This window comes from Biomphalaria glabrata, chromosome 13, assembly GCF_947242115.1.
Source record: "Biomphalaria glabrata chromosome 13, xgBioGlab47.1, whole genome shotgun sequence".
Classification (NCBI taxonomy): domain Eukaryota; kingdom Metazoa; phylum Mollusca; class Gastropoda; family Planorbidae; genus Biomphalaria; species Biomphalaria glabrata.
Genome location: NC_074723.1, coordinates 25,300,470 through 25,327,704, shown reverse-complemented (window position 1 = coordinate 25,327,704; position 27,235 = coordinate 25,300,470). Strand labels below are relative to the sequence as shown.

At 35.0% G+C, this 27,235-nt stretch overlaps 2 protein-coding genes across 5 annotated transcripts in view; one reads left to right on the top strand and one right to left on the bottom strand.

The window, feature by feature from the left end:
- The window catches only part of LOC106074017 (RING finger protein 207-like), a 31,493-nt gene extending 9,863 nt beyond the window's left edge, over positions 1-21,630 (bottom strand). The window contains exons 1-12 of one of the 2 annotated variants that reach the window (XM_013234734.2): positions 21,500-21,630; positions 19,047-19,308; positions 18,730-18,841; positions 13,239-13,383; positions 13,069-13,150; positions 12,904-12,979; positions 9,916-10,088; positions 8,439-8,580; positions 8,114-8,214; positions 7,949-8,014; positions 5,826-5,976; positions 163-348 (exon numbers count right to left, since the gene is read on the bottom strand). In XM_013234734.2, coding sequence (XP_013090188.2) covers positions 163-348; positions 5,826-5,976; positions 7,949-8,014; positions 8,114-8,214; positions 8,439-8,580; positions 9,916-10,088; positions 12,904-12,979; positions 13,069-13,150; positions 13,239-13,383; positions 18,730-18,841; positions 19,047-19,231 — 1,419 coding nt within the window. In that variant the 5' untranslated portion in view covers positions 19,232-19,308; positions 21,500-21,630. The remainder of the gene's footprint in view (positions 1-162; positions 349-5,825; positions 5,977-7,948; positions 8,015-8,113; positions 8,215-8,438; positions 8,581-9,915; positions 10,089-12,903; positions 12,980-13,068; positions 13,151-13,238; positions 13,384-18,729; positions 18,842-19,046; positions 19,309-21,499) is intronic. The other variant, XM_056008375.1, reaches the window with a different exon arrangement.
- Positions 21,631-21,736: 106 nt separating this feature from the next.
- LOC106074018 (serine/threonine-protein kinase mTOR-like) overlaps positions 21,737-27,235 on the top strand; it is a 44,251-nt gene continuing 38,752 nt past the window's right edge. The window contains exons 1-3 of one of the 3 annotated variants that reach the window (XM_056008372.1): positions 21,737-21,840; positions 22,340-22,425; positions 26,151-26,425. In XM_056008372.1, coding sequence (XP_055864347.1) covers positions 26,200-26,425 — 226 coding nt within the window. In that variant the 5' untranslated portion in view covers positions 21,737-21,840; positions 22,340-22,425; positions 26,151-26,199. Of the gene's footprint in view, positions 22,426-26,150; positions 26,426-27,235 lie in introns of all 3 variants that reach the window. The other 2 variants (XM_056008373.1, XM_056008374.1) reach the window with 2 other exon arrangements.

Here is a 27,235-nt window from a genome sequence, read left to right as displayed (position 1 = left end):
GGCCAAAGAAACAGATGACCTTTACACAGGGTTTCTGCACCAAAGTCAATATGAAATTCCAGGAGTAGATGTAAGATTATTATTTAAAACTGTTTACTTTATTTTACTATTTTTCAGGCTAAAAATGTCAAGGCTAAAAGAAAAAAACAAAACAATAATGACCTTCTCCAAAGATGGTAGTTTTTGTTCCAAAGTGGTGTAGTGAGAATCCAGATCATTTTGAATTGTTTCAATTTTTGTAGTCAAGGTACATACTTCATCTTTTTTAGTTAAACATCTTCGCATTGTTAAGTCCCTTTGTAGCTCTTGGCATTGACTTTTCATTGTCTCAAATCTTTGCAAAATTTCCTAACATGAGAATAAATATTTAGATTACAATTCAAGACCAGTAATATAATGCAAGGGAGAGAATATTTTAGATTTGAATGACTGACCTCAGCAAGTGGCTCAGAAAATTACCTCACGTTTGGTACAATGCTTATTTTATAACTATTATAAATCTTTGGTTTTTTTTTTGTGAGCTAACATATTACATAATGTAAGGGAAAACTCTGATATTTTTTTACCATTTTGAGATCTAAATTCTATGTAAAAAGTTGTAATAGTAAACAGTATACTAATTTTTATTAATATGCTTAGAAACATTAACATTTAATAAATTACATATACAATACAAATCAGAAAAAAAACAACACAGGATTACAAGAGATTTGACTCTTTAGCCAGTGCCAACGTCACTACCCTCAACAATACTTAAAGTGTATCTAGGTCTAACCAATCTCATCACATCATTCTTACAGTGACTATTAGAACTAGTCTCAAAACATTTTTTTTTAATTTCAAAATAATACAAATAGATATCTATCTATATTGTTACGAATCTCACTATCCAGGCTCTCTGCAAACTGCACCATACACCACCAACTTAAAGAACTTGACAAGTCAGGGCTCCAAAATAACGTAAAGGTTTAATGTCCATAAATAACAGCCAATACTGTACAATTGGCAGCACGTAGAACAGTACAAATAGCTCTGCGATAACAAATATCTCTCCGATAACACCGTTCCGCCGTATCAAGTCTTGCACTGGCCTCTCCGTCTCGTTCTTGCACTGGGCTCAACAGTTCGGGACTGACTTCACACACTTGGGCTCGTTGTGTCGGACTCGATCACAGACCAAGATCAAGACGCCGTTCGTCTCAACTGTACTTGACAGTACTCCGCACTGAACCGTCGTAATGCTCCGTACAGAACCACACCGTTGAACTGTGCTGTAGTCGACCGTGTTCTGAACTCCTGTCGTGAACCCGCTTTCTGAACCGTCTTGACTGCGTCGCCTCCGCCCTTATATAGGGTCCCTACTGGCCTTCTCGAACCGGACAGAACTCCGCTCGATGTTTCTAGGTGGTAAGATGACTACAACTCTCGTGACGCTCCTGAGCTCTTGTTCACGACGGCGATCTTTCCCGAACTGTCCTGTTGACACTCGACTCGGCTGACCATCGTAGCTCGTCACGGTTGACCGCTCGTCTAGCGCTGGCCTGGGGCGATTTGCGTCGGCTGACTACACACACACCACTACCCCTTTCTGTGCCACCACCAAGTTTATAACACAGCCCCCTCCTTAGATCTGTCCGTCCCGGACAGAATCAACATCATGGCATTGGCTGTGAAGTTTCATCGCTGTAGGTGGGGGTCGATCGGTGGCAGTTGGCTTGCCTCTTGAGCTTGATGGAGCCATCCATGTTGCAGTCAGCTTCCTTCTTCTCCTCCAGTTGGCCTTCACCTGTTTACTTCGACGTCGTGCTTTCATCGCCACCCACGTCAAATTTAGTAAGCGTTTTCTTCTTTTCCTCCAGTTAGCCTTCATCTGGTTGTATCGACCTCGTGATCGCATGGTCATCCATATTGCACTCAGGAAAAGTCGCTTTCTTCTTCTTCTCCGCCAGTTGGTCTTCGTGTGGTTGCAGTGATCTCGAGGTTGCATCGTCATCCATCTTACATACAACAAAAGTAGCCTTCTTCTCCACCAGTTGGTCTTCATGTGGCTGCAGTGATGTCGTGGTCGCGTCGCTCTCTTGTCGTTCGGTATTGAGGGCAGCCGTTTGGCACATGGAGAGGTATAGGGTGTAAGGGATGGGGATACCAAGATCGTTGGCAAAAGAGTTGGCTTCATAGGGCTTTGCGAAGAAGGACTGGGATGGGCTTCAAATCCACAGGACAGGGAATTGTGGAACAGGTCATCATCTTCAGCCTTGTCTGGAGGGCATGCTCGTGGGGCAGGTTGGCAACACTCCTCGTGCAAAGGTCCCTCGTCTTCGGCTTCAGGCTTCATTCGGCTTTCTTCACCACCATCAGGAACTCTCTCTCTCGTCTCAGTATCGGGCCAATCACTTGTTGGTTTCAGACCTTGTCGATGACTTTCGTCGTTCAAATGTCCATCAATGTCAACGTCAGACTGCCTTGGATTCTCTTTACCACCATCAGGACTTTCCTCTCCAGTATTGGCAGCTGGACCAACGTCTGTTAGGTTCGGACCTGGCTGGTAACTCTCGACTTGCATATGTCTTTCAACGGCTTCGTCAGGTTTCAATGGGTCCTCATTATCACCACCAGGGCTTCTCTCGCTGAGCTTAGCATCTGGACGAAGGTCTGTATGGTCCAAGTCTTGATGGTAGCTTTCATCATGTAAACGTCCCTCAGCAACAGGCTTGTAGGCAGAATCAGATCTGTTTTGCTGTTTGAGGTGCTCATATCAGGTAAAGCTTCAGCACAAGATTCGTTCGAACTATGGGCAGCTTCCATTGTCTCTTCATCTGTCTCTTTCGGCTCCACAGGTCTGTACTCCCTGTTTTCAGATTGACAGGCAGCACCACATTCATCAGCATTGCCGTTGTCACTGCATATTTCTTCAAAGCTTTGTTCATTGTTTAACGATGGCGCAGCTCCTTTATCATTCATGTCTCCTTGGTCGTACGGGGTTTCTTCCAACACGTCCATCGTCTTCACCACGGGGCTCGTGATTTCCTTCACCGAAATATACATCTTTTCAAGCTTGGTACAGGTCTCTTCGTTGGACTTCTTCCATGTCGTATTCATAGCCCGCAACTCTTCCTTCCAGACATCTAGCTGTTTGTGCAAGAGCTCTCCTAAAGTTGGTTTAATTTCAAACAGATATGTGTCCGGGTCTTCCCCTTCTTCCACAATGTCTTCTCGGAGGCGTGCTTGTAAGGTTTCCTTCTTTCCGCCATTCTTCAGCCCTCGTTCACGCAGTTCTCGCCTCAGTTCTATAACTTCAAGTTCGTACAGCAGTTTCAGACGAGCCATAGTAGATCCGATCCAATCCGATCCCACTTCTGACACCAGTTGTTACGAATCTCACTATCCAGGCTCTCTGCAAACTGCACCATACACCACCAACTTAAAGAACTTGACAAGTCAGGGCTCCAAAATAACGTAAAGGTTTAATGTCCATAAATAACAGCCAATACTGTACAATTGGCAGCACGTAGAACAGTACAAATAGCTCTGCGATAACACCGTTCCGCCGTATCAAGTCTTGCACTGGCCTCTCCGTCTCGTTCCGGGCTTGCACTGGGCTCAACAGTTCGGGACTGACTTCACACACTTGGGCTCGTTGTGTCGGACTCGATCACAGACCAAGATCAAGACGCCGTTCGTCTCAACTGTACTTGACAGTACTCCGCACTGAACCGTCGTAATGCTCCGTACAGAACCACACCGTTGAACTGTGCTGTAGTTGACCGTGTTCTGAACTCCTGTCGTGAACCCGCTTTCTGAACCGTCTTGACTGCGTCGCCTCCGCCCTTATATAGGGTCCCTACTGGCCTTCTCGAACCGGACAGAACTCCGCTCGACGTTTCTAGGTGGTAAGATGACTACAACTCTCGTGACGCTCCTGAGCTCTTGTTCACGACGGCGATCTTTCCCGAACTGTCCTGTTGACACTCGACTCGGCTGACCGTCGTAGCTCGTCACGGTTGACCGCTCGTCTAGCGCTGGCCTGGGACGATTTGCGTCGGCTGACTACACGCACACCACTACCCCTCTCTGTGCCACCACCAAGTTTATAACAATATATTTATACGTTTAAGTACAATACAAATATAATAAAAGTAATCCAGAACCTTTACAAGCAAGCCACTTGTGCAGTGTACTTCAATAACAACATTGGGGACTAGTTTAAAACCACAGTAGGAGTGAGACATGACTGCCAACTTTCACCAACTCTTCAATATCTTCCTTGAAAGAATAATGGATGATGCTCTTGAAGGTTATCTTTGTGGACGACACAGATGGTCCGGCAGGGACAGAAGAAGAGCTACCTGAATTTGGTGACAAGACTTTTGCAGCATATGATATGCAAATTATGACCAATAGTCACCAGAGATCTCAAATTGACTTATCAGTAATAAGGTTGAAAAGCTGACAAGTGTCAGTAGATGAAGGAACAAAACCTGAACTACTGGCCAGAATTGCACAGTCCACAGCAGCACTTGCAAAATAACATGAGAAGCAAACGCATAGCCCTCCACATTAAATTCAGACTGATTCGCTCTTTGATCATGGCCACATTTTTGTCTGCTTGTGAACCTTGGACGCAAACAGCAGAATTTGAGAAGAGGATCCTAGTTATGGTACTGATATGCTATAAAAGGAACCTACACCTACAAAGACTGCACCCATAAACAAGGAGATTAGAAACAGAATCGCAACTGGGCCCTATTTTGACTTGCTGACTACTGTAAAAAAACAAAATAAAACTTTATAGGTCTTCAGGGCTAGCGAGTACTAGGAAAAAGAAGAAGAAGCAGACAGAGAAAGTGATGGGAAGACAACATAAAAGAATGGACAGGCCTGTCAGTGAAGGAGATTCTTTTCAAATCAAAAGAGAAGAAATTAGAATGTAGAAAGATGGTTGACATCATGAGTGGTGCGCCAACAGTTCAGACTAAGGGATAGGTGAAGGTGAAAGTTTGATATCTAGATCTATCGATTGTAAAAATCAAGTAAATATGATAATGGCCCATTAAAGATTGATACTATAGTCTGAAAAAAAACGCCATGAGTTTTAAACCTTTATCATAATTGTATACAATTAAATCTAAAATAGAGTAGCTGAGAAATGAATTTCACAATTTTAGAACAGGTTTAGTTTTTCTAGCAGTTCTAAAGAGATATTGGAATTAAAGTGATCTAACTACGCCATATGAACAACCGGTTCAGCTGATCCACAGCAGCAAAAGAATTTCCTGGGCACTGGATAAAATTATGGTTAAGCTGCCCATGCATTATAGTCCTCCTATTAGCCTTACTGGTGTGATCCTTTGCAACATGACTGACACAAAGTTGTAGTAACTGTCTGATGGAATACCATAGTTGATAGTCCCAAAACCTAAGGGGCTACAAATCTTTTCTCTAAGTGGACTCCTGAAGTCTTAATACTGCCTGGCAGCAGAAATTTTAAATCTTATTACTCCTTTTCAAGATTAATTGCCTAACTAGACTGGAAAAGTTCTCTGCCTATATCTGTTATGCCAAGCTTAGTATCTAAGCCTTTTGAGTGCTGGACTTCGTTGTCAGAAACTTGAGAAACATGCCATTTAGGAGTATTTTGTATATTGCACTGACACTCTTGGCTAAACATTTGAAATCTAATATAAATTGTAAAGAAACTAAAAGAATAAAGCTAATAAACAGACATAAAATCAAATCTACCCATCTAATAATTGGAATTATTTTTACAAATAAAATTATCATAATTAAATATAATTATTAACTAGCGATTCAAATGATGTACTCACTCTATGTGCACTTTCAAAGTGTATACAGTGTTCAGCGAATTGACCTTTAGCATCAATGAACTTAACTTTAGCACCATTTAGCCCACTGGCTCGTCTGGTATGGTTTGGGGTAATGCGATGTATAATTGGACTGGATGGACAGGGAGAATTACTACTGGCCAAATAAACAAACAAAATTAAAAAATACAAAATCTAAAATAAATAGTATTAGAAATGTACATGTAATTAAAACGTTTAAAAATTCTATTTTAGAGCTGGTCTTCAAATGTAAAAAAAAAAAGAATCAAATATATACATCTCTATATATATGTTAACAGCAAAGTGGGAAATCCATTTTTTTTTTTAGAATGCCTAAAACGTCAGGCTAAGTACGAAATGAATTCAAGATTTCCCCCTTTGCTAAGGCATTTTAAAGTGTGGAGTTTGTTTAATTTAGACTGTCTATGTGTGCATGTACACAACTGCATTGTACTAGGTAAAAAGTTATACAAAAGATGTTTTGAAAGGTAAAAGTAAATAGGACTAATATGTCATTAAGGCAAATACGACTACTAAGAAGAAACCACTTGATTAGATCTTGATTTAAAACCTGAAGAAAATTTTTGATGTGATGATGTGGGAAGCACAAGTTATTTTGTCATATTGATCAAGACTTCAATGCAATTCATTTTTGCTTTAAATATTGACATTGGCCATTGAAAAAAAGTGCATATATCTTGAATATAATAAACTCATATTGAAATTGAACAATATAATAAACTCAGTGGGCTATTTTACATAAAAGAAATTATGTTTAAAATAATTATAATAGATATTTTCTCATTTAAATTCTTGTTATCAGATTATCCATCCAGATAAAATTAAGAACACAGAATAACATCATTCAATGAAAACCTTTTATTCCCACTCAATACTATTTGAAGAACTGTCAGACATAGGTTCCATAGTTTTATTTGTTTTGTGCGAATGATAGCACTCACTACTTTTGAAAAAGTTATGATAAATAAATGAATTAATTTTAAATTCTATGATTCACTAACATTTTTTCATGAAATACTTTGTAAGCCTAGTTTTTAACATTCACTGTGTCATGTTTTTATTTGCTATCCTCCTTTGTAAGGCTTTGTCTCTTCTATTGTCTTCCTATGGGTTTGAAGTTGTCTGGTAAGCCTCAGGGGGTCTCACAAAGTTTTCTTTCTGAACATAAGATAATTTATAAGAAGCAAAGACAAGTTGGGAAATGCAATAAAAACACACAGCAGCTTTTTTTCATTACCCTATCATTTTATCAGTTAAGACAACTGATTATAACATTATTATAATGATCTTACATTTGTATTAAAGAAGAAATTAACAAAAATATTTTTACATTAGAGCAGCTTTTAAGAGTTTTATGAATAACTTTGTTCCTCCTTTGATGCTAGCATGTAGACAGTTTTACCTACTCAATTTATCAGCATTTAAAAATGTTTCATTTAGTCTAGTTAGAAGAAACTAAACAATTTCATATTTACAAGTGTGTATTACTATTTTAAAATACAATTAATTGATTTTTAATAATTATTTTAAAATTGAAATATTGCACTTAGCATAGTGTAAAGAATGGGCCTACAAGTGTATTTTTAGTCTTTAAGAAATCCTGTTGTTCATTTGTGGGTTTTTTTTCCCACTCATCTATATTTTATACATAAATTCTTTCTAACCTAAATAAGACATTTAAGTAGGAAATGGAGAATCATTTCGTACTTTGCTTAAAAATGCCATTCATCCTAAAGAATGCCTGCCTTTCACATATATGTAAATATGCAAGATCTAGTGGTTTGCGTTAGAAATAAATACATCTCTAGGAAAATGATTGTAAAAAGCTAAGTAGTTTCTCAAAGCACATGAAGCTTATTTTCTATAGATAGCAATTCATTTAGGATAGGGTAATTTCTAAGAAATGTTGCATTAAAAATTAAATGCTATGGAAGTATATTCCCCCCAAAAAAATCTGATCTGAGCTGCCTTAGAAAAAAAAATAAATTCTTGGCTTCTCAATCCTTGATATTTTGAAGACTACTTAACTTATGAAAGTAAGAAGCTATTCATAGTTTTACTACTCTAAGAAATTGGAACCTGACCTGCAAGAACTTGTAGTACTTAATGCACTTCTTAAAAGTGACACATACAGTAATGGCTCCAGACTTCTAAAGAAGATAAAAGAAGGAAAATACTTTTGTAACATAATGTCAATGAAATGTGTGAAACTTATCTGAGATTAGTCAACTATTTACCAAAAAACTTACTTAAAAAACTCTGTTTTATAAGCTGTATCAATCTGTCCACTCTGTGTGGGGTGAATGGGATGTTGCTTTTGAACAATGCCTTTGAGACGTTCCATTAACACCTATACAAATGTGTTTAAAAAATGACTTCATGATAATTTAAGGGAAACAACATAATTAGTACTGAAAGAAACAACTTATATACATTTATCACTAACATGAGTTTAAATTTTTTAATCAAAAGTAATAGTCACAATATCTGTTGTAGTTTAAATATACCTCCACTTTAAATTATTATTAAACTGAACATCAACAAAAGAAATGAAATAGAACTAAAGAACCATACATTTGCAAAGTCTAAAAATTCAAATTTGTTGGCTGAACTTCTGAAAGCACTTGCTATCACAAGATGTACATGTAATGTGGGTAACAATGTTGATAGAAACTTTAGCTGAGATCGAAATGTGGCTTCTTTATCTGCATACTGACTGGAAACAGAAAACAATGTCAGCACTAGTTTAAGACAACATTTACATAATATGTATAATAGTCAACATACAGTAAATTACTTGTTATAGGTATATTAAAACAAATAAAAAAACATTAAAAATGAACATAAACCTAAAATCAACTGCCAAAGTGGTTCACTAAGGCAGGTAAAAAAGGTATATTTCAATATTTTCAGCATGAATATCAGATGCTATGAACTGCAAACTATCAACAACCACAACCCTATCTCTGTTAATACAAAAGAAGTGTATGTATCTAACGAGTTGCCAATACTATTGTATTGTTAGGACATCTGACGTTATGATACCACAGAATACGGAAATTTATTAATGTTATTATTGAATGATTATCTACTTTATAGTTTAGTAAAGGGCCAATCCCTCATTAAAGGCCCCAAGGAAGAAACTTTTCCCTTAAATGCATGCAATACATTGCAATCCACTCGTATAATATAAAACACTGCTTATTAATTGTTTTTTTTAAATTATATAAGACTAAATGCATTATTTCTCTTTTAAAACAAAAGAGTTTGTATAACAGTAATCATTTCATTTAAAAATACAAATACTTTTTATAACATTATTAAAAAAAAACAAAAAAAAACAACAAACAACATTTGGATAAATGTTTAAACAATATACAGAAAAATCACCACCTTATAGTCTCCCCCCCCCCTTTTTTTAAAAATTATTAATAGTGACTTCTTGTAAAAATGGTGTATTTTTATAAGACTGTTTGCATAGTTAATTTTTAAAAATTAAACATTTTGCTTTCAGAAAAGAAAAAAGTAGCAGTTGCACCAGAACTTTGAAAGATCAAAAATATCATGATATTGGATTTCAATGTCTTTTCTAGTTTTTGCGATCTAAATGGGACAGACTACACTAAACTAATAGTAGCAATTCCCCTTTCAGAGGCAGCTAAAAAATTTCTGTCATTTAAAGCATCAATACACTGAATGAACTAAGAATATTGTTATAACTCCGCCATGCACACTGCCATTCAAGATAGTGCAGAAGGTGCACACTGCCAGAAACTAGACAGGGAAGGATGTTGACATTAGAAAGAGAGAGAACGATTTCCGCCCCCAAGTCTAGAGCCGATATGAAGATGCTGTGCTCAAGGCAGATGTCCTATGTGTTTTTCATGTCTCCATGTAAACAAACATCTATGTCTTGTTGAGTTACCTCCCTTTAGTTATTACAATATACATATCAAACACATTCTCATAAATGAAAATTACAAGTAAAAAGAGAGAAAAATAACTACCAATATATTAACTAATGGTAAGCATATTATTATATCCAACATACCCATCAACCTTTTGTAATAACAATGCTTTAGTCTCAGCAAGTCTCCCTAGTAATGAAATATACAAATCTTCTATGGCTATTCTCTCTTTATCAGCATTTGTTTTTATCTCTTCCAATAATCCTTTAAAAAGAATGATTCCTTCACGTACTGAATTCTGAAGCTTTCTAAAGGCCTTTAAAATGGAAAAAAGCAAAATAAAACAAAAAAATCCTTTTAAAAAACAAATCTTATTTAGCTGTATCTATGAATAATGAAAGATTAATTTCTGGCACAAGAAAAACTGGTCGCCCGCACCTCCGTTACATAGATGTAATAAAACGTGACCTCAAATCAGTGAACATCAATACTGACAATTGGGAAGACATAGCTCTAGACCGCAACAGATGGAGAGAGACAGTGACCAAAAAAGCTATGGACAGTGAAAGTACATGGGTCTCAGCTCAGGAAGAAAAACGTACAATCCGAAAAATGGCCAGCTCCTCTACCACCGAAGCAAAAGCCACCTTAACCTGCGCTATCTGTGGACAGGAGTGTCTTTCCAAAATAGGGCTCCACAGCCACATGAGGAAGTGTGCTCTGAGATGAACCATAGTCGTTCTACGACTGAAGGAGGCCAATGAATTAATGAATTTCCCTTGATGGTATCAAACAAATAATTACTTGCAAGTAGTTAATTGACTAATTAATTAATTTGTATTGATTCTTGTCTACGTTAATAAATAATTGTGCAAAGTTTCTACCTGATCCAAGAATGGGTGTGGGAGAAATAAATGTGTACAAACTTTTTACCAGATAGACAGGCAGACAGAGTGAGTTGATATAAGCTTTGTAACAAGGGAATATGTTAAGAACAAAATTTAAATATTAAAAAAAAAAAAACAAAGCTTATGTTAAATTGTATTAATTAGTTTGGGTCAGTCATGTAATTAAATTTGTAATAGATCTAGATTAAGAATAAACAAGGTTACAAACACAGTTTGTATGGAAACACAAACTAAAAATCGGCCCCCAAAGTGGTCCACCCAGGAGGCAGATTTCAATATTTTCAGAAAGAATATCAGAATGAAATTCTATCAAAGGCAAATGACAGAAGAATGGAGAAAGAAGGTTGAAAGATCTTGTGTGGTGCCCAAACAGTCCAGCAAACCAAGGGATAGGTGAAAGTGAAGTTAGATGTGAACCTGGCCTAACTGATGTCTTATATTGATTATCTAACTGATTTAATTGTTTAGTAAAGGATCAATCTCTTATTCAAAACCTCAAGAAAAAAAAAAATTTTTGTAAAAAAAAACAACAACAAAAACTTCCTTTAGGTAAGTCTTCTATGGACATAATACCTAGACATGGCGCTGTGGTGTACTACTTGCAATAACGCAATAATATGAAAAACTACTTATTAATTGTTGTTTTAAAGTAAACATTTTTTTGTAAATGTATTAGTTAGTATGACAGAAGTTTCCTAACTTAGCAATATTGGCATTATACATTCAAGAGTTAAATAAGTGTTAATGTACAGGATTGTTTTGCACACTGTCTTCTAAGTCAAGATCATTAGAATATTATTATTTTCTTGGATTTGGGGAAGGGGAAGGGTGAAAAAAATGCTCCATTTTTATTACAAAGCTTCTATCAACTCACTCTGGTGTAATTTTTGTACATGTTATTTCTCCCACAAGTTAACATTTTGCACAATTATTTCTCGTACCTGACAAAACAAAAATCAACAAAAAATAAATAAAAAAATGAACCTATTAGTTAATAAATTATTGTTAATTATTTATTTTGTTTGGTATCAAACAAGGGAAAGACATTGTACTTGACAGATGTGGTGGTATAAGTTGAATTAGCCCCTTTATACATCATCATCATTCCTTTGGGTTCCTGATGGAACATAGGGTATCGACCAACAGTCTCTTGCTAATTTTTTGATGGTTTCCTAGCTCTTTCCTGTCCTCTCTGCTTCTTCTAGTGCACTGCGTCGCCATGTTTTTTTTGGTTTTCCTCTGCATCTTGTTCCCTGGGGGTTCCACTCTAAGGCCTGCCTAGCTCTGTTGCTGGTATCTTTTCTAAGGGTGTGACCAATCCATCTCCACTTCCTCACTAAGATCTGCAGTTCTATATTTTTATGTCCCCTCATCTCCCACAGTTTGGTGTTTTCTACTTTGTTGTACCAGTGTATTTTTAGGATATTTCTCAAACACCTGTTGATGAAGGTTTGTACTTTTTTTGTTGTTGCTTCAGTTACTCTCCATGTTTCAGAACCATACAGTAGGATCGCTTTGACATTAGAGTTAAAGATTCTTTTTTTAGTCTTGTTAGAGATGTGGGGAGATTTCCAGGTTGGTTTTAGCTGTGTAAATGTCTGACGCACTAGATTTATATGACGTTTAATGTCTTCATCTGTTCCACCTGATATACTGACTACACTCCCAAGGTATATAAAATTTTCTACTAGGTCTATTGTCTGAGAATCCAGCCCTTTTTACATAGCGTAGAGAATTAGGCCATAGCTTAAAAGTTTGAAACTAACAATAGATAGCTATGAAACGTTCTATTTTCAAAAGCCCTTTGCTGACACAATGGTTACTGTATTAGCTTGAGCCCTTAAGCTCGAATTCAAGCCATACAACGTTTATTTTTAATGCACTTAAAAAACTATCACAGTTACATTCACCCAGATACCCTCGTCTTTCTGCCCAACCCCTCTCCATTCCAAACTGGTACAAACAGACAAGTGATAGGATCACAGTGCATTGAGGAAGCCAAAAGACTCAAATAGTGCTAAACAAAATCAATTGGTAAAAAATATTTCTAATCCCAGATTTAATATTAGTCTAGATCTATTGCCTATTGAACTACATGACTGATCCAAACTAGTTGATACAATTTTTTTCCTCAGAAATCTAACCATACACTTTTTTATGAAAAAGTCCATGCATGCAAATTTTATAATTTATTTAATTAAATATGTAAAACAGAAGACATACCTGAACTCTGAGATCTAATTTTTTAAAACTCTGTGTGTAGGCTGTTTCTAAATCTAAACATTGACCTCTGCTTTCTCTAAACAATGACAATAAAAAAAAAAGTTGACTGAAAGGTTAGTTTACTCCACTCCTCTATTTAGTCCATTAAGTCTTCATTGTACTTACATCCTCATATCTCGAAAACAGTTGATACATAACATTAGTTTCTTCTCTGAAGAAAACATGATATATGGCTCATCATGTAAACCTAGACAATTTGAAATAGAAACTCTGGATTAAAAACTTTACCTCAATACAAATTAAAACTAATAAATTAAAATAAAAAATGTACTTACAGCATTTTTTATGAACTTCTCTGGCTCGTTTAGTCAAGAGAACTACCTCATGACTAGAAAACATTTTGGCTTTGTGAGTTTCCTCCCTGCAGTTTAGGCACAGAGGTTGCATACAGGTGTTACAGAAAAACATCTGCACAGCAGCCTACAATAAAAAAAAAAATTATAATTATAATTGTAATGGTTCAACCAAGCAATATCAAATAAATGAAAACAAATTTTAATTTTTAACCTTCTCCCCCCCCCCCCACTTAATTATGATTTTCTTTTCCCAGTATTAATGTTACAAGAACAATATACATAAAAATGTTTTATAATTTCTATTCTATTGCTGATAAAGAGAAACACTAGTTTTGACAAGAACTGATAAATATAAGATATAATTAGGCCCTTTATTGAAAAGTTCTTTAAGACATGGTAGCAGTCTCTGCCTGATATGCAAGAGTTCACTATAATAATTAGTCTGTTTATTTTGAAAGACTTATTAAAATATTTTAAATAAATGATCTTATAACCATTACAATTTGCAATCATAAGAGAAAAAGGTGTAGATGAGGTTATCCTTTGATCTATATATTTCAAATTGGGTCTACAGACTCATCTAACACTATACAAATATAAAAAAGTAAAGTAAAGTTCCCCTTTCAGACTTTGCGATATATGGGGCAGATGATGTAAAGATCATCTGTTTCTGTTGCCCACAGTTGTCATGTGGCTAGCACAATGACCAACCATCTTTACTTTTCTCCAACTAATGTCAGGTATCCATTAGAGCTGAATGGACTCTGAGGCGCCCAAAAATCCTGAAATTCAATATGCCAGTCTTCAAACCCAGATCCCTCGATACGGAAGCCAAGCGCTTTAGCACTCAGCCACACCTCCTAACACTTATATAACTCACCGTTATGGTCAATTTTATACACTAATCATTTTGGTGAGATCTTTCTTATTGTTCTCTAACAAAATTCAGAGCTCTCATAAATGCTGTTAAAGAGCATTTATAATTTCAGTATTTTTAAGAAATTTAATATAAAAAATTTAAAGAATACTGGAATAAATTTTGTATACACAATGAATGTCAGTTTCAGATTTGGTATCAACATAATAATTTAAAAAAAGAACTTTGACATCTATTTGCGGAAAACATTGTTAAAAAAGCTATAGAGATTTTAAATATAAAAACACCCTCTAAGTCACAATTTTAACTCATTCAGTCAATCAGTGCGGCGTTACTCTCAGCGAGTAACTTGTTATATAATATTTATTACACAATCTTTTTAATGTTTAACTTTTTATTTCTCTCTTTAAAATTTTTTTTTCTAGATGTGAGAGTGATTATTTTAGTTTATTTCGGGAGACCCCAAAAAATGTAAATAATACAAATTCTTAGTGCATTTGTTAATCTTTTGTGAAATTTGAAGTCATAAAATGTGTTAGTTTTGTGATTTTTTAAACATTAATGAATTAAATACATAATTAAAAGGGGTACTGAGTACAGTCAATGATGGTGATGACCATTACACATTTTTTTCCTTGCAAATACACAATAGTGTTAGTTGTATGTTAAGTGGTCAGGCCAGACAATAAAACATTGGCATGGTTAATCAAGCATGTAGATCTATTCTACCCTAACACTAGTTACAAATGTTACAAGGTCAAATGTTTCTAAACACTCCAGCCTTTTTTTTTGGCTACTAGATATAAATGTTAAGATCTGGTTCAATTTCTTTTATGAGATTTTATTGTAAGGTTTTCCAATAAGTCAATCGAATTAAGTCCTCCAAAACTGCTCTCTCTACCAAGAGGCCTGTATAAGACATTGGCCCCAAATCACCCCAATAGAAAGAAAACTATATGGAGAGCTCCCTGATTTGGAAACCACTGCGCAGTTCATCTCATGTATTGGTCTAGTCATATGAACACTCCAACATAACAATGAGAACGATGAAGAAGAAGAAGAATCGAATTAAAAAATGTAAATGCCTTTTTTTCTTAAGGTTTTATTCAGGACAAAGGTATACACACACATTTACATAAATGCACTTCTTTGTTTTAGTTTATTGAGCAAGAACATCTTCCTTATTACTGATTTTATTGTGAAGAACGATTTCTACAATGATAAAAGAATTACATATAAGAGAAGCATATATAGTCAGATAGACTAGCTAGGTTTAGACCAAACAAACCACTCACACAAATTTTGAAAAGTTCTCAAAGTTTAATTTTTTTTAGTTTATTTGAATATTTTTTTCTTCTTAATATTGAAATAACTTCTTTATTTTCAGTTTAAACTTAGTTATAATTTGTTTCTTTAGATTTAGTTCCCATCACTAATGAAGCATAGGTATATACTTGTAGATTAAGTAAAAAAAAAAAGGTCACGCTAGTAGGGATGTGTTGTGTACTCCAGCCCCCTAATTGAGATTTATCTCTAAGCAAACTCAGTTTCCTCGTAAGATAAGACCTCTAGACAGTGTCAACATGATGTCTTAATGTGGTCATCTGTCTGGACTAAACCAGGGCTGGCCTTAGGCATAGCAAACTAGGCAGCCACCTGGGGCCTCCAATTTGGCCTTGCACAGGACTCAAAGATTTTTTAAAGAGAAAAAATTCCCAAACATGGATCAGATCTCAAACATATCTGAACTCATTAGCTCTATGTCTCTACTCTGATTCCATTTCTTTTGTTAGAATGTTTAGAATTACTTGTTAGATTACATATGTTACATTATATGTTAGAAGACCATTGTTTCTTCCTTTTGATGAAATGTTGAAGCATTATTTCTAGACTGGTGATCATGAATCTTTTGTAAAGCACATTATAGTTCGTCCATCGTGGTTCGATGATGACTACTTTTGTCATCCAGGGGTCTCAGGGCTTTGCAATGGGGTTTTGTGCCTCCTCATGTGGCTGGTGAGACCTATGTGAACCTGGAATGTTCGGCTGCACACTGGACAGGTTATTCCAGCTGGAGCTAGTGTCACTGGCCTTGCTTTTCTTCTCTGGCGCTTTTCTGCTGCCAGAGCTGTTCTAGTCTGCTAGTTTTTCACAGCGCGACACCATAATGCTCTATCATGTGCTTCTGTCTCCCAGGTGGCTGGGTTTATGCTGAACACTTTCAGAGAAACTTTGAGGGTATCCCTAAAGCATTTTCTTGGTCCGCCATGTGAGCGCTTTCCTTCCCTTACTTGGTCATATGGGAGTTGTTTTGGGATGCGGCAGTCTTCCATTCTGCAGAAGTGTCCTGCCCTTTGCAGCTGGGACTGCATCAGGATTGTGAGGATGCTTAGCAGAATTACCGACCCACTCTTCAAAGGACTTCAGTATCTGGTATTTTTTCTTGCCCTTTGACATTCTGTATTTTTCTTAGACATGTCATGTGAAAGTGGTTCAGTTTTTTTGCATGTTTTCTGTCCATGTTTCTGAGGCATAGAGCAATGTAGGGAGGATGACAACTCAATAGACCCCTAGTTTTGTGTTTGTGGTGATACCTCATCTGTTCGAGACATTTTTAGACAGTCTGCAATAGGATGTACTGGACTTGGTGATACGCAGGTCGATTTCATTATCGATCTTTCTGTTTCTGGAAAGTGTGCTGCCAAGATAGGTGAATCTGTCCACTGCATTTATATTATGTCCATTTATCTTGATGCTTGGATCCGAGTAGGCAAATATAAGACTTCAGTCTTCTTTGTGTTAATGGTAAGGCCAAAGTCTGAACATGCTCTTGAGAATTCACTGAACATGCTCTGCAGATTGTTTTCAGACCAAGGATTTAGGGCACAGTCATCAGCAAATAGCAGGTCCCTGATTCTGCTGTTTTTATTTTTAATTTTGCTTTGAGCTGCCTCAGGTTGAAAAGGCCACCATCAAATCTGTATGTTATATTTATCCTGTTGTTATCTCTATTTGTGAATGCATCTGTCAGCATAGCAGAGAACATGATACTGAACAGTGTGGGTGCTAGGACACAGCCTTGTTTTAACCCGTTTGATACTTCAAAGGGCTCTGATGGTTCTCCACTTTGCTGGACATGAGCTTTCATGCCATCATGAAATAGTCTCACCATGGATATGAATTTTTGTGGACATCCACATCTATTCCCTATTCCCAGCAATAGAGAGAAGAAGATATTCCTCTGTTGTTGTCGCAGATCTGGCGGTTTCATTTTCACTTTTATAGATGGACAATTGTGGCATCTTTAAAGTCTTGTGTGTGACTCTTGTTCCCACATAATTAACAACAGCTCAAGAAGTCTTTAAATCAGGGCTAATCCACCTTTTCGTAGACCTCTGCAGGAATTGAATTAGGCTCTTGGGGCTATTTCCGCTAGCCAGCTGTTGAATGGCAAGATCAGTTTCCTTTAGCGTAGGGGGGTTAATCTATTTTTTCATTTATTGGTACTTGCTGTTTCCTTTCTATGGCTGCTTCATTTATAATGGAAGGTGTATTGAGAACCTTTTCAAAGTGCTTGGCCCTGCGTTTCAGGATTTCTTCCTTATCTGTCAATAGGATTGTCCCATCAGCATTTAGTAGAGGGGGTGAGGCCAACTTTGTCAGTTCATAGACCTCATTTATGGAATGGAAGAAGTTCTTGATGTTGTGCTTGACAGTAAATTCCTGTATTGTTTCCACTTTCTTGCTTAGCCAGAAGCACATTAATGTTATCGACGCTGCATGAATTATTTATTATTTAGATATAAATACAGGATGGTTTATAATTCATTGCATTTTTTTAGGTCTTAAAAAAATATTTTATACCTTTTATATAGCGCTACTTTCATGCTTATAGCATGTTCAGAGAGCTATAGTCCAATCTCATTTGTGGACCAGTGGGGGTATCTGAGAGAAGGTTTTCCATGCTGCCTTTAGGCGCTCAGTAAACACAACACTGCTCGAGCTCCCTTCATATTATCTAAGACAGAACAAATAATGTTGGGAAACAGACCCACACCGCCAGACAGGTAGCTACTACAGTGTACTTTTTACTATCCGGCAAAGTATCCTGCAGTGGTATCCAGCCCCAAGTATGACCAGATAGTGAAAAATGGTAGGATATTTGGCTAGAGCCGGAGCAACTATCTGGTGCAACCCTAGTTGTTAGCACAATCATCTGGGGTGGCTGCCCCTATCAGCTCTCTGAGGACCAGGATAGCTGACTTTACTTTTGAGTAAGGTGCCCTAGCCTTTGTGGATCCCTCCATTTCCTGTAAGGCAGCAGATTTGATTATGGTCCAACCTGGATATTTTATTTCCCCAGTACCCACCACATCTGGAGAGAATTCCCCTATCCTCCACCTGGAGAGGCTCTTGATGGGAGATCCAAAACTCCACACAAGACCATCAAGTGATGCATAAGGTAGTAAGGCTAAACAGTAGCTTTTAAAAAATTTAATAACATCTAATTAATTTAAATCAAATTAAATACAAAACATAATTTATGCAAGTAGGTTAATGGGGTCAAAGTTTGCTGCATGTAAAACTACCCACCGTGTCACAGTTAGCACATAAAGCCTGTTCTTCAGTTGAGGATTCTACCATAAACTTCAAGAGAAGGTCAGAGGGTGGTAATGCAGCTCCATCTTTTAATGTTTGAATATAACTTTAAAAACAGAATAATAAATGCTAATTTAATGAACAAACTTACAATAAATTTTTATTTTATTTAAGTAAATTTTAGTATTTACTTTCTTTTGTAGAAAAAAAAATCACCATATTGTGAGTAAATAAAATTTAAAATACAATATTGAATGACTGTATCATATTGATTAGGGTGGAAAAAAATTGAGAGTATAAAAGAGACATACCCACATATTGGACAAGACATTTTGCCCTCAACGATTCTTCCTCGTAAGCAATGAGCACAGAAACTGTGAAAACATCCAAAGATACAAGGGTCCTCATACTGCTCATTGCAGAGGTAACAGAGCAAAGGGTTTCGAATTAATGACGAATCAGTTTCTTCCATTGGCTGAAATATTTCCCCGGACATACTTGCAGCCCGGACCAATTTTATGTGAAACAATAAGCGATAGCGTATATTTATGTGTAAAGGCACATGATCTTAAGCTGGAAAGAACAAAAAAAAAAAAAAGGAATGTTATTAAGTTATACTTTTTAATTTAAAACTCAAACATGGGTATGACTGCTAAGAATTTAAATTAGCATTAAATTGATAACAATGATAGATTATATTCTGCCTCTTTCTCTTTTTACTTTCTCATATGGAATTGATTTTCCAGTTGGTGCATCTATAGGGGATTGCCATCAAGATAATATACCCAGGGCAGACCAAAAATGTTTTCTGTTGACTTGCAGGAAGTGGAATGTTTCACAAAGACATGGGTATCATCCTCAAAAGTAAAGATAGCTATTCAGAGCTGCATCTTTTTTTAGGCCTACTCTTGCCATAATTAGCCTCTGACAACTAAGCCCCTGGCCTGCTCGTGTAGCTTATACACTGCAAAACTGCTATTACTAACAGGTGAAGGGATAATGGTGGACACTTGGCGCCTAAAAACAGGGTGTTTCAGATAGATGGAGCTTGTCTGCCTAGTAAGGCAATTCATCTAGCTGAGGGGTACTTTGATTAGGAACCTCTGCTGCTATGTGGTATATACAGAAAATCGTAAGGAAAATCAGAAGTGGAGCCGCTTAGGAATTGGTAGCATTTCCTCTTAAACTTTTAAGACAACGTTGCCGATCTATTGGCACAAGGCTATTTAGCGAAAAAGACAAGATTGGCTAGCCAGTGTTTCCTATTATTTTTTACAAAATAGTAAACTGATGGCGACTTCCTTCACTGTTTTAATATGATAATTTGTTTGTATTGATTTTTTTAAGTTAGCTAGTAACATCAGGGCAGTATTGACGAAAACATTAAATCAAGGTCTACACTAGTACTAAATCTAGATAGTGTTGACAATGTCTATTCATGGTTTAGAGTTAAGGGTGAGGAGCTGAATAGAGAAGACCCATTTGAGCCTTAAGGAATTAGCAACCCGTTGACTGTTTTTTTTTTACTATAAATTTAGTTCAAACATTTGTCAGGGAGACTAATAAATGTGATGACAACTTTGTGACCAACAAACAGCTCACAAGAAGATCCCCGGGTCATAAAAGGGTGTCTGTCATTGTGGCCAAAATAAAGGTGTTTGTGTTGGTATGGTACCTGGAAGGGAGGGGGAGGGAGTTGGGAAGGAAAGTAATCAAATAATGTGACAGAAGTGTCTGAAGGGTCTTCATGGGCCTTGTTGACCCAACACACAAGCATTAGGACTTATTCAGGCCTACAAAAAATTCTTAGAAAACTCTTACTTTTTAAATTCTGTTCTGTTTGAAAAAATTTGTTTGGAAATTTTGTGCACATTAACTATGCAAATTAGCTTGGCTTATTTTAATAAATGATAATATTTCAGATGGATTTCTATAAGATTATATTAGTTCATTCATTTCTCTTCAATAATATATATATATATATAGTTTGTGTATGTAATGTAATTAGTTTATTTGTTAGAAATTTTTTTGTAAGAGAAGTGCTTAGTTTAGAAATAGTGCTCTGTCTTTTTGGCCCAACACATGCTAAAAGTCTCTGTCTGGAGAAGGTTAAAGCTTTTCTGTGACTGAGTTGGTGCCAATCATAATACAAAGTTTACAAAGCATTACTTTGGATCACACTGTCACTAGCAACGTCAAGCGAAGGACCATGACACAAAGGCCACCCATCGTGACCCATGATCTCTTTATCTAAGTCTTAGGCCCAGGAACTATAGACTAAATTTGCAATCAATAATCTTTTGGTTTCAGGTCAATCAGGAGCTTTAAGCTAAGCCTAAGGTAATAAGGTAAACCATTAGGTAAGATCGCATATTTAAATTTAAGAACTGCATGATGTATCAGGAGTGGATCATAAACTAATACTAGACTGTAACTAGACAATATCAATCATCATTAATATGGTTGCCTGGTCGTGCGGCTTGCGCGCTGTACTGTCGTTTGGATTTACCGATGGTTCCGGGTTCAAACCCTGCCTTCTCCCCCCCCCCCCCCGGGTCGTCCTGCGGGAGGTTTGGACTAGGAAGTAAACTATCTTCAACTCTGAAGGAACAGCCGAAACTGCGAAACGTAAAACATTTTACAAACATAAATTCATTTTATAATTAATAATTATTAATATAATATAAAAATATATTCTAATAGTACTAATACTATTTATTATATGCTAGGACTAGAGTGTCTAAGTGTGACAAAGTAGTCTAACCTATGATCACCTAGCTAGTAATAAGTAGTATATACAAGCTTGTCCCAGAGTCTAGATCTGGTCTAGCTCTCAAGTTTTTTTTTTTTTTATTATTATGTTCTCCTTGCCGGAAGACGGAAGTTGGCCCTAACCTAACCCTCTATATTATTATTGATCTATATCTAGACCATTATATAGGTATGTGATCTAGATACCCAGTAAGACATAAAACTTATTTTAATTTCCTAACCAGAAGAGCTGTTAATCTAGGAGGAGAGAATAGATTTACTCTTAGATTATTGTCCTATTCATTATTGAAATAGATATTATTGAGTCCATATATTTACTATTTAGATCTAGAGGTCTAGAATATTAGAATACATCTACTTTATAGATCTAGATCTATAGATTATTCATTAGATTAGATCTCGAATAGACAACTCGTCATCTACATTGTCTACATATCTAGACTACTTCTAAAACTAACTAGTAATATTTAATATTAATATAAATCTAGTAATAGAGAGATTCTCAAAGATAGACCGTTAGCGTTAGAGTTAGAGTCGACTTAGACTTAAAATCTTATAGTATAGAAAGAAATAGTTAAAGATCTAGACTCTATAATTATAATAATTAAAAGTGACAATAGCTAGTCACTAGTCTAGTGACAGTGTCCAGTCACTCCAGTGTTATTCACTTTATTATTCAGTAATCAGTTATTGAGTCATTGACTTCATTGAGCGTGTTTATCATCCATGCTGTGTTAGTGTGTAAATTAAACTCAGCTTAATTAAAGTATGTATCATCAGACATCATGATTATGATTGAATGCAATTCTTCATTTCTTGTCATGATTGACAGAATCATTCATGATGGTGATGATAATCTGATAATCATGTTGATGGATGATGATCATGATCTGATAAGATCATAATTCAAGTACATAAGTAAGTCAAAATAAAAAAAAATGACTTCATTTTAACAATGGCGACAATGCTGATGAATGTGGTCTAGACTTTTTAGGACTTATTTAAAATACAATCATATTCAAGCTTTAAAGTAGTATTTAATAAACTGATTTAATTTTCTTTTGAGTAATTCTAGATTTAGAATAGATGATACAGATTAATAGATCTATTCTATTCTAGTTAGTATTATTAGTATAATATTATCTAACATTTCTAAAACTCTAATCACTAATAAAAATTATAAATAAATAAAATTATTCTAATATATTGGTCATTTAATTTTCACACTTCACACATTTTTAAGAATTCTTATTAGTGATTAAACACAATCTTTAATCTTGACATGTTATAATTAAATATAAATATATTTATAATTATTGACATAAATGCAATTTAATCTTATAGCTTTTATTATAACACATATATAATATATATTTAAAAAACTGCGTTTTATTGCAACATGAGTTGATTAGACATAGGCCGGACACACACAGTAATGGAAAAAAAAGGAAAGTAAAACTATTGAATGTAAAATATTGTAAAATAATTGTAATGCATAAAACATGAAAAGAAGCAACACAACAAAGTAGAGAAATGAAGGATTGGAGTGTGGCATGGTTGGGAACTCTTTTTATAACAGATTTTCTAAATGTTACAATGGCATCACCAGTAGTCACCAAATAGCGATGGAGTGATGAGAATCAAAGACTTTGTCAAATCTCTTCAATGAGATGAAAGGTCAAATAGTACAGTGCTGTTCTGTGGACAAAATAAGGGAGGGGACTCTATGACAAAGGAGAATGCATTTGTCATACATATACATGCTGAGTGTTTCTCCAGTACAGGTATCAAAAAGTGTCACATTAGGTCAAAAATTAAAGTGGAAGTTTTTGGTTTCATTTTAAGTGTATTCACTTCTTCAGCCATTGTAGTTTAAGAATTTATCAATAGAAAATGAATTGGAATACATACATTTCCTCAGCAGTGCTGGCAAAAGGGTGTACACACATTTTTGCATTTCAGGTGCATCACTGGGACACCATTGATGATTAAAGTAGTACATCTAACTGTTAATTTGTTTGCTTTTTTTTAGCATAATTTGAATGTTTCTATTGTATTAAGCAGCTAGATAGAGAAATTGGATTTTTTACGTTATGTTTGAGCTCAATTTAAAAAATGGGACACCGTAGCACCTGTAACACTACTGGTAAAAGTTTTATAAATAAGATTTTTTTATAAGAAAATAGAATTTATAAATGCTATACTTGCATTATAGCTAAAATATATAGGCTATTATTTGCTGTAATATCTCAACAATTATTCAAGCATTTATTATAACATGACTATTATATCACAAGATGTTGCGGGTGTTACAGGGGACACAAATATGAAATATATAGTTTTTTTTTGTTAATACATGCTGAAATGCAACTTTTTAAAAGTCTGTTAATACATTACCAATTATTCTTTTATTAGTGATTCACAAAATAGTTTTCTATAACCACAAATGAATGTACTAGGCCCTTGTTTGTGTGTGTTCAACAATCCTTTAAAAATATATTAGACAGAACTGCCTCAAACATGACCTAATCAAAGAATAAAAGGTGCAGCTTTCTGACTTAAAACTAGATTTACATATAATTTGAAATATAGAGTAGATTTAAATCTACACTAGACCTATATCTAGATCAAGACTTGTTCGGTGTCCCGTGAAGCACCACAAACAATGATAAAACAATAAGGTTTACATTAACTTAGATTAAAAAATAGTATTCTATGTATTCTAGATCAAACTTGAGAATAATAAGCTTAATTCTTATTATTAATTTAAAAATTTGGTGAGAAAACTACTTATATAAATCTAGATCTCTGAGATTTTCTGGTATGAATCAACATGCAGTGTTTCAGGTGCTACAGTGAAAAAATGTGGGACACCATGTCTATTAATGTCTTCTGTTAATTACTATGTGTAGACTTTTCCCAAGAAAATGGCACTTGTTGTGTACTAAGCAGTATCAGAGATACCATTAAGTATTTCCTATCACATTAATAACTTTGTTAAAAAAAATTATTGTCGTTTTTGTCAAGTGCGTTTGAGGTGCTTCACCTGGGACACCAAGACCTATTTTATTAAAATTATATATAAATTTTTACAGGTTTAAATAAAAATTACACTATGTAAATAAATCATTGATGCTTTTAGAAACAGAAACACACTAGGGAGCAGAATCCTTTACTTTGTTTACAATTTATAAAGGTTTAAAATTCCAAGTTTGGTGGGACACCATGTGATGCACCTGTGACGCATATTTTACGGCAACATCTAAGTAATACCAAAGTAAATATAAAATAAAAATATATTGAAAATGCAATAACATGATATTGTTAACCTATTTCAACAAAAATGTCTGTTCAATAATCCTTGCTTTTCGTAGAATATTACTTCAACCTAAGCCAGGTGTTCCCTGTTACATCAAAAGATGCCATTTTGTGCACTATTTCACACATTTTCTACAATTTAAAAATTCCACTAGGCACTTTTCAAGCTCAAAATATCACAATTTATACATTAACCATTTCTAAGTGCAATGATTAGAAAATTATGACATTTTAATACAAAATTTTTGAGTTGTAGACTTTTTAGTGAACCAATACCTATTTGTCACCAGTATTGGAGAAACACTCAACTACCTATAGATGCAGGCCGGCACTAGAGTTTTTGTCATATAGAAGCATCTGCTGGCTGGCAATATATGATCCAGCCAAGGGAGTTTTGATCAGGACATCACTTATTTTGCCTTGCATTTAACTCTTAGTCTCATCCAACTTAGTTTAACTATATGTAGGTGAACCAACAAAGAAAGTGAACAAGAAGATCAGTCTTGACCAACGTAACTCACTGTATATATATATATTTTTTTGTATTATGTTTTTATGCTAGAAAATAAATAAAACAATAAGGCTAAATTCAGATTATGGTTTAGTAATTGTATTTAAAAAACAAATAGGAAATAATCCATCCTAAAATATAATCAAGTGTTCCACTAACCTATCTGAATGTGCGAAGTGTTCTGTTAAAGAAAAAGTTTGGGAAACACTGCTCTACATAGATCATCAAGTCATAATGCATACAATTTAATTCAAAAGAAAAATAATTCAACATGTACATTTAGATCTAGATGCTTCATTCATTTTTTTAATGCATATTTTATCACTACTTCGCTTTGCATTGTGACACATTCAACAATTCATTATAGATCTAATTGTTAACCAAATATTTTTTAAACTAAAATTTTTACAAGCTCTTATTAACCAAATATTTTTTTAATTAATAAGGAAAAAAAAAGAAGTTAACCAAATTATTTTAAAAAATTGCATATTGTAGACCTACATTTCAACAAATAAGTCTATTTAAAAAACCTTAAGTTGACAAACTTAGGAAAAAAAACTCAGAAAAAAAAAACTCTCATAAAAAAAAGTTCAATATAGACAAGGGAGCTCCAGTGGATTGGGGGTTGATCATTCCAGATTGAGGTCTTACAACTTTTTGTATATTCTTTTAAATATAAAATGCATTTAAAAAGCTACCTTGGTAACATTCACCCATATACCCCCCCCCACCCCTTTTTTTTTTTCCAACTGATCCAGACAAGTATTGTCAAATATACAAATATTGTATCCAGAAAGATTCTTTTATTTTACAGATTGATTATTATACACTTTTAATGAAAGCTCTTGAAAAAACCAACAGAAATGGCTACTAAAATTGTGTTACAAAGTTTTGTTGCTGGTCTAAAGCAGCGTCAGGAAGATGTTAGGTTTAAAACAGCAATTGAGTTGCATCACTTTGTAGTGACAGAGCTTCGTGAGATGCACCAAGATGATGTGGCTTCATTCATGGATGACTTTAATCATCATATTTTTGAAATGGTCTCAAGTTCTGATGTCAATGAAAGAAAAGGTGGTGTACTTGCTATTGGTAAGTATATGCAAATTGCATTCAACTTATGACTTTTTTCCCCAATTAATTTCAGTATGGGCCGTATCGTGAATTTAAAAAAAAGTAACTTTAGACCACTTGTTGAAGGCTGGTCTAATAAACTTTTGCTATTCTTAGTTGACAAATATTTATTTTCCAGGTGGTGGTTGAATAGCATAAATTTGTTAGTAATCATTTATACAGCATTATGAATAGGATTGGTGTAGTTGAAGATGGTTTTGAATTTGTATTTAATTATCTTATATCACTCTGTCTGGTATCAAGTTGAAATTGTGCACAATTACTTCTTGTACCTGACAAACAAGAATTTTAAAAAATTAACTAATTAGTTAATTAACTAGTGGTAATTAATTATTTTGTTTGGTTTTGAACAAGGGAATGAAATTGTATTTGACAGATGTGGTGGTATATGTTGAATTAGTCCCCTTTATATTCTGTGTAGAGGATTATCTCGCTGCTTAAAAGTTTGAAACTAACAATAGATATATATTCTATTCTATTATCATACACACTTCACTAGCACAGTGGTTAGTGTATTGGCTTGAGGAAGCTTAAGTCTTTATGTTTGAATGCAAGTTGTACGATTTTAAAATATAAAATGCATTTAAAAAGTGATCACAGTTACATTCACCCAGATACCCCCCTTCTTTCTCCACCCCCATTTCCCAACTGGTCCAGACAAATGATAGGACCATAGCGCATTGAGAAAGCTAAAAGCATGAAATTGCACTACACAAAAACAATTGATAAAAATATAATAATTGACAGAATTATAATTATTAGTCCAGA